General features: G+C 38.2%; 2 protein-coding genes across 2 annotated transcripts in view; both read right to left on the reverse strand.

The window, feature by feature from the left end:
- LOC101991584 (dimethylaniline monooxygenase [N-oxide-forming] 4-like) overlaps positions 1-6,362 on the reverse strand; it is a 13,735-nt gene extending 7,373 nt beyond the window's left edge. The window contains 6 exon segments of the mRNA XM_013352549.1: positions 247-434; positions 2,154-2,296; positions 4,342-4,365; positions 4,368-4,503; positions 5,485-5,673; positions 6,231-6,362. Of these exon segments, the coding sequence (XP_013208003.1) occupies positions 247-434; positions 2,154-2,296; positions 4,342-4,365; positions 4,368-4,503; positions 5,485-5,673; positions 6,231-6,362 (812 nt within the window).
- Positions 1-8,641, reverse strand: part of LOC101991873 (dimethylaniline monooxygenase [N-oxide-forming] 4-like) — a 56,778-nt gene that overhangs the window by 39,730 nt on the left and 8,407 nt on the right. The window lies entirely within an intron of this gene.

Here is an 8,641-nt window from a genome sequence, read left to right on the forward strand (position 1 = left end):
ACTTAAAACAAAAAGGGAACTTGTTGCACTTTCATTCCCGTATGTGGAAGCTAAAATCAGAATAGTGGCTACTAGAGGTGGGGAAGACATCAGAGAGAAGAAGGATGCAGGAAAAAAAGGAGGTCAGCTTTGAATAGCAGATGCTCTATGCATGTATGGAACTCTACTGACATGTGAACTTTGTATATATTAGTAAAAATGGTGAAAATGAACCGAAGGTTTCCCATGAAATGAAAACTTAAGTACCCTTTTGCAACGCTTAATCCATAATTCTCATGGTTAAGTTGCTTCTGTGTACGCCAGTTTATAAAACATGAAGGCAGAACGCGTGCAATAAAATTATTACATCTTCTTGTGAGCATCATATTGAAAGGGTAGCCACCACCTGAAGAGCGGCTTAGAACCCAGGCACCACTTCTAGTGCTGAGAAACACCTGGGAAGAAGAACAAGAAGGATAAACACATATCAAACACCTCAAAGTACTTTTTCCTTGATATGTTTCAAATTATATTCTGGTTTTCTAATACAGATGACCATATGACCATATGTTATTGTTGCTATTATTACCCTAAAACACATCACTTGATTTATATAGTATCTTCATTATATTATTTATAGAATTATGAAAATAGAGTTGTAATATTTGTAGGTATCAGATGCTTGTCTGGCTATGTGTGTTTGTGGTCTACATGGGTGCGGATATGTGTGAGTGTGTATGTACGTATGTGCAGAGACCAGAGGTGAGCCTCTGGTGCCATGCATCCGGAGTCATCTACCTGTTTGCTTGCTTGTTTGTTTTTTGAGTCAAGATCTTTCACTTGCACCTGGGGCTCAAATATCAGCTGAGGCTGTCTGTCCAGTGAGCCCCAGGAATCTGCTTCCCCAGAAGTACACACAGGCTGGCTTTTTATGGGGTCCGTGAGGATGCAACTCTGATCCCTATGTTTTTGTGGCAAGCATTTATTTGTGTGACTAGGCTAGCTCTTCAGGCTCTGATCTGGATTTTTTTTTTTAAAAATATGAATAATAGAGAGTTAAGAGGTTTAAAAAAGCAATTGTAACCAAATTAAATACAAACTTATTCTTTGAGATCTAATAGTTTTCCTCTAATACACACATGTGAATTAGATCTCTAACTTCAGTATTTCTAGCACCAGGCCAAGCTCTGGGAATCCAGTAGAAGAAAGGAAGGAGGGATTATATGAGCAACGGGGGTCAATATTATGATAGGGAAATCTACAGAGACAGCTAAACCAAGCTCATGGGAACTCAGGAACACTAGAACGACAAATGTGGTGCCTGCATGGGGCTGAACTAGGCCTCCTTATGTGGGAGGCAGCTGTGTAGCTTGGTCTGTTTGAGGGGTCCCTGCTCCTAGGACCAGGATATATCCCTGGTTCATGAGCTGGCTTTTTGGAGCCCATTCTTTATGGTGGGATGCCTTGCTCAGCCTTGATGTAGGGGGAAGGGTCTTAGTACTGTCACAACCTAGTGTGTCAGGCTTTGTTAACTGCCCATTGGAGGCCTTACCCTTTGGGAGGAGTGGAAGTGGGGTGAATTGGGGGTGGAGGTGGGAAGGTTAGTAGAAGTAGGTGTGAGAGGGGGAACTGTGGTTGATATGTAAAATGAATAAAAGAAAATTGAATCAACATTTCTAGTTTGTGTATGCATTAAACATATAATAAATACATTTAAAATATTTTTTAAGAAGAGTTGCTGTAGTCATGGTGTCTCTTCACAGCAATAGAAACCTTAATACAAAAACGTTTGACAAAAAAACCTTACCACTGGTTTCTAACATGGAGTTTTGATAGAATTACAGAAGGTTCATGTAAAATAAATATGAATAGGTGTTGGTTGCCTGTAATCCCAGATTTGGGATTCTGAAGCCAGAAATTAATTAAGGTTTGGTGAGGTTGCATAGTGAGATCCTATTTCATCTACTTGGTTTTTCTGCAGCCCTTTGAACACAGTCAGCTTCTGTAATGTGTGTCTCCTGACATGGCAGACCAAGAATGGCTTTGGGTCTTTTCCTCATTTCCCTCAGGCCAGCATAATTTACCAATCGGAAAGGTGTTTATGGTCTTGATAACTTCTCTGAGTCACTGTTCATGCTGATAAGGGCAGAGACACTGATTTAGAAATAGTGTACCTGGGCTGCTATTCTACTGAGCTCCACTGCGATGTCTGCTCCAGAGTTCCCAAGACCAACCACCACGATGCGCTTGTCCTGAAAGGCATCCGGAATCTTGTACTCTTGGCTGTGTAGGATCTGTCCTTTAAACTTATGGATCCCTGAGGCAAGGAAGGATGAAATTACCTGAAATATTTAAGCTATAATTTTGCACAATGATAGGGAAATCCTAGGGACAGGCACACGTTGCTTGTATCACTACTCAAGGAAGAAGACATGTGAAGAACAAGTCTTTTGGGAATTTGGTAAACCCAAATAGAGATCTCTTACAACCTGCCTTGTTAAAAATACTGATAACTGCTGTAGAGAGGGTTTAAGATGGGTAAAGGTACTTGTTGATAAGCCTTACAACCTGAGTTTGATTTCCAGCAACCAAATGGTGGAAGAAGAGAACAGACTTTTACAGATTGTCCTCTGGCTCTGTATGGACACCGTGGTGTGGATACTGTGAATATACATGAATATAATAAAGGTCGTGCAAAATAAGCCCATGGGTAGTATCATATCAAATGGGGACAAGGTTGAAGGCATCCCTTATGTCTGGGCAGAGCACAGGTGCCTGTGATTATTACTTTTTAGTGTGCTAGTGGAATTCCTAGCTAGAGCGATAAAGGAAGAGAAGGGAGAAGAGCATTCAGTTCGGAAAGAAGGATGTTTTCATTATTGGCATAGATGATTTTATATACAGAAAATGCCATAGATTCCCCTCAAACTCCTGTAAGACTCATTAATTAAGCAAAAGTATAGAATACTAAACCAATATGTAAAAATCAGTATTATTGTTGTATATCAATGGAAATAGATCTGACATAAAGATAATTAAAATAATTCCATCTATAATAGCTACAACAAATAGCCTGGAATAAATTTATTCAAAGAGGAAACACATAAAAACATTGATTAGGTGTCATTGGAGGGTAGAGTGGGTTAGGGGATAAACCATCAAACCTGATGTCCATCTGAGTTCAATCCCTGAGTTCAAACCCAGATAGCATTTAGAATATTGCTTTTTGAGAAATTATAGGTGAATTCTCACTCGATTGTTATCCATATGTTTTGAATAAAATATTCCATTTATTTGTGATTAATTGTTAAAATAATATTTTCAAGAGATGGCTCAATGAGTAAGAGTGCTTGTTATGTAACCATGGCGACCTGAGTTTGGATTCTAGTAGATTCCATGTAGAAAGCTGGGTGTGACCTTATTCATGCCTGGAACCCAGATGCTGTTGGAGGTGATGACAGGATGCTTTCTGGGGTTTGCTGGTTATCAGCCTAGCAGAAAAGCCAGCAAGAGACGCTATCTCAAAGGAATAAGGTGGAGAGTTATAGAGCAGAAAACCCAACATCTTCCTTTCACTTTTGTGCATCTGCACACAGGCACCTGTACACACGTGCGTACGCCACACTACAAATATTGTGATCACAAACACATATAAAAAATAACAGAAGAAAAGAAAACTTGACTTACTAATCTCCTCCAGGGTCAGTAAGAAAACGCAGACTAGGAGCAGTTTTATTACATTTTAGAATCCCCACTTCCCTAACTTTTATTTATCACATCTGAATTTGAGTAGCTGTCAGCTTTCTAGATAACTGATTAGGACCTCAAAGACAAAGGTTTACCACTCATAAAAATGTTAAAAAGACTGTGCCCAACTTTTTTCAAAGGAGATTTCAAACGTCCTGATCAGAGAGGTGTAATAGGCAATTTTAAAGAGCGTATTTATTCATTTAAATATATGATTTCTGGTTTGTTTCATTTAAAAAAGTACCTGTCCAGCTTCTGCATTCTCTTACTTTAAGTTTTGAATCATATACCAGTCTTGATTCAAATGACCTCTCCAAATTAAAACTTCTTAAAAATGACAGATCTGATATTTTATGTTTTAGTTGATCATTATATTGAAGTGGACATGTATGATAAGGCTTCAATCACAGTGTTTATATTAGTACATAAATAGTAAAACTATACACAAAGCAGGACTTTTTCCACTCAGAATATTTTTGTGCCTGTAATTTCTAAGTAAATATAAAATAAATATGACATTGTCTATAAGCCTGCTGAAGTATTTTCAATTAAAGCCGTTTTTTTCTCTAAAAGAACCCAAAAGAGTATTGATGGACTCAGGTAGAACTGACTCACCAGGGAAGGACTCCAGAGGTAAACGGGGCTCATGAAATGCCCAGTACAAACCATTACAGCATCAAATACAGCGCTGTGTTGTTTGCCATCTGTCTCTGTGACAACATCCCACTGGCCGGTTTCAGAGAAGTCTGGGCGTTGTGTTACACTGCGCACAGTGGTCTATAAGCAAAAGACAAACACTGTCTTTGACTTTCACACGGTGACTGGTATATCAACTCATCTACTATTTAGTAGAGTAACTTATGAAATAAACAAGGTTTATAAGTATCAGTTATCTCATTCTTAGATAAATTAAGCACCATGTATGCTCTCAAAGGTGCTCCTAAATGGATCAGGACTTAGAACGACTGGATCCTCTCATTGAAAAAAAAATCAGGACTTTTTATTGGTGAGAAGAAAATGAGTCATAATTGTTGATGTGTTGGGGAAAGCCAGGAAAGCAAACTCTCCTCCACCATACTTTCTGTGTTGAGGGTTGTAGTCACTTCTTCCCATTGGGTTTCTTAAATAGAATCATTACTTTATTCTCAGGAAACATTCTAAGTTTTATCCTAAATGCAACTGTGGTAGTTTGAAAAGGAATTGCCCATAGACTTGTGTTTGAATGCTTGTCCCATAGGGAGTGGCACTATTAGGAGGTGTGGTCTTGGTGGAGTAGGTGGGGCTTTGTTGGAGGAAGTGTGTCATTGTGGAGGTGGACTTTATGCTCACGCTCTGCCCAGTATGGCACATAGTCTCCTGTGGTCTGTAGATCAAAATGTAGACCTCTCATCTCCATGTCCATCACCATGTCTGCCCGCACACCACCATGTCCCCCCATGGTCCACTGTGATGATAATGGACATATCCTCTGAAACTGTAAGCTAGTCCCAATGGAATGTTTTCCTTTGAAAGAGTTGCCATGGTCATGGTGTCTCTTCACAGCAATAGAAATCCTAAGACAGAGAGTTTGACATTTAGAGGAGGAATCAGGAAATTCAGTATTTTAATTATCTAAGTAAGGAATAGAGAGGAAATTACCTATCTAATTCCTATCAAGAGAAAAATAAAAGAAAAAATTATTTGGTCATCTCATTTCCATTAGATTACTAACTAGGCCAACTTCCATTCATGAACTTTCCATAACCCAAGCCATTTTACCTTAAACTGGATATATTTCAGGAGGTCAAAGTGCTCGGCAAATTCCCTGAGATACTCCCAGAATTTCTTGTGGTCCATGAAATTGGGGTAATCTTCTTGGTATGGGAAGTCACTGTAAGATGACATTTCCTTGCAGACATTTGTCACTAGTGACCTGTAAACTCTGGTCATTCCATCCTTGGAAGTTTCCTGTAGTGGAAGTATAATTAGCATGCATTACAAGAACCTCTTTACTGTGTCTGTTCTTTTTCTCAACTATGTGGAGGGTGGTGAGGGTCCTTGCCTGTTTTGTGCACCAATGTATCCTAGCAGAGCATCATGATAAATACATTCTGAATGAATGATCCCTCCATAAGATCTGAACAGTGTCTGGGAGTTGGGACACTACTACTTTACTCCAACTTCATCCTCACAAGTGTGTAATCCTCCCTTTATTCACCAAGACTGTCCAGCTCGCAGGATGTGGCATTCTGCAACCTTTAGAATGTACAAGTCCAGAAACCATCACAAACTATGTTGATATTATAATGATAACAGATTCCACTCTTTTTCTAGGTCCTTGACTATACCTTGCCAATTTCTAAGGTTCCTTACATCTCAGACAACATCCCACACAGGGTTTCTCATGGCACCACACACATATTTAGCTTGGTGCAGTGAGCTCTTTCTGTTTTGATCACCAAGTGAACAGAAGCTGCATGTGACTGCGTCATGATTACTGGGTTAGGAGGATGGGAACTACACACAGCAAACTTCCATAGTCCCCCGAAGTCATCACTTCTTTCAAAGCAGGTGGGTTCCAGGTCTTCGTCCAAGCAACATTTGATTGAAGACAGGCCACTCACGCCAGCTCCGATCACTGCAACTTTCTTGACCATGGTATGCTCGTGTGAAGGTCAAGGAAAGAATAGAACACTTGACATAGGACTCAACGTATGTAGTGTTAGAAATACTCCTATTTACTCTGGAAGTGAAAGTGGAGTCATAGTTTGATTAAACATTACAGGTTCTGGAATTGGGCCATTTGATTTAAAAAGTGGTCTTACCTCTATTTAGTTGTGTGACCTTGGACTTGCCATCACTCTTCTGTGCACCTTGCTTTTCTCATCAAGAGAATGGGGGTGATAGTGAAAATCACTAGAGTTTTTGTGAAGGTTAAATGACTGGTATTTGTTGGAAGGGTTCAGAAGTCCACGTGTTACTAGCAAGTGATCAATTAAATCCAGCTTTTGTTTTTATTATTGTGTTTAGTTAGTACATTTTACCCAGTGAGACTCCTATAGCCTCTCAGTATTAATGTACATTGCATTCCGTGTCTCAGAGGCTCAAGCAGCTCTACCATGTTGGGCTGGGCGGGGCAAGCAGGCAATCCCTGTATTTGATTATCACAGCTTAGATCCTTAAGAGCTTAGCATTTTAAAACCACAAAGCTAAAGTGTTCCTGGACAGTAAAGAATTACAGATTCACAATAGGACAGATTCAGACATAAAAGACCTCTAAATGGGCCATAATGTTATATAAAGTACATAGGCTTGGAAGAGTGAAGAAAAAGAGTATAGAAAGTTAATGCTTTAAAAAAAGCAGTAAAGTCGTTAAAGAGACAGAGTACAGATAGTCATAAAAATAAAGAAAATAAGCCATGTAAAAATGGAAATTTCACATAGAGCCTGGATTCTGTGTATTATTGTGTTTTCTTTAAAATTTTTGACTGTGAAGGAGCTAAATACAGAGAGACATTTCATTATATGGGCTGCCAAGCTAAACCAGAATGGATATCATAAGGGTATTATGACTTCAGAATTTGAGTCTAAGGATATGATGCTTTGGAAAAGAGGTTCTTCTTTTGTGTTCACAGAAGATGAAAACCTGTGGATTGCTTCCAGACCAATAATATGGTTTCATGGACCCCACCCTCCTGAAAAGTTGCCATAAATACCCTCAAAAAATTACTTCACTCAACTGCTGACTAAGATGAACTTAGCAGACAGGTTATACCATGAAAGACCTGAATAATAGTGCCCCTATTCAGCATGAAGCATTTTGTAGAGAAATAACTGTGACCATATTCCCAAATATTGTTTATAAATATTCTTTTACATTTAAGGGAGGATATGATAAAGATATGAATAATTTACCTTGGTATAAATTTTGCTTTGTTGATATAAATTTAAGGTCAATTTTGTTATATGTATATGTATTTCTGATCTTGATTAAGGTAATGTCATTGTGCAGTTCATTTAAAAATGTAATATATAATTAGAAAATATAGGTTGTTAATGAATAATCATCAATAATAGTCAAGCTTGTAGTCATGCTAGTTAGATTTTTCTCGATATTGAGAGATATATTTCAGTTAGATAGGCATTCTTTATATCTTTCAAAGAGTACAAAATATGTCATTTAATGTTTTAATAACTTAGGGCTTTTCATGACAATGAGACACATCTGCTCCTGGCAGCACAAAGCTACTTTCAGAGGAAGATGGGCATCAAAGAGACTCCTTATGGAGTTTGATAGCCATTTGGGCAAGAAACTCTTCTTGCTTGGACTGTTGCATAAATTGGACATAAAGAACTCGCAGAGAGAGGACTGCTGAACTTGCCTAAAGGTGAGATGATTCTTCGGGGTTCCTGATTCATGAAAGAGTCTACAAGACATTCTGCAGGATACAAAAGAAAGTGACTGAATGGTCTTTGAAATTTCCTGTTTCATGGAAAAGTCTGCTGGATACTATTGGCCTGAAGGCCGAAGATGGATGGCCAACAGTACAAAAGAACTTTGGGTGACTGTCCAGGCAGCAAGATGTGTCTGTCATTTTTAAAGTTTTGGAAGTTGCTTATTTCTCATTTACTTAGGTAATATTATATTCTTCTGGAGTCTTTGATGGAGTTGAAGAATGGTTAGTTATAGTTATAGTTTTCCTTTGTTATAATAAAAGATAAAATAGATAGAAATATTATAACTGTAATTCTTGCTTTATAACTGTTTTGCTATATGTAATTTTACTATGTTAAAGTTAAAGCCTTTCTTTTTTTAAAAAACAGAAAAAGGGGAAATGGTGTAGGAGGATCTTTTGCCTATGTGCCACTTTCATTGGTTAAATAGACTATCTTGGCCTTTTTTTTTTTATTAAATTTTATTATTCAATTAAGGATC

Source organism: Microtus ochrogaster (assembly GCF_000317375.1).
Source record: "Microtus ochrogaster isolate Prairie Vole_2 chromosome 6 unlocalized genomic scaffold, MicOch1.0 chr6_random_2, whole genome shotgun sequence".
Taxonomy (NCBI): domain Eukaryota; kingdom Metazoa; phylum Chordata; class Mammalia; order Rodentia; family Cricetidae; genus Microtus; species Microtus ochrogaster.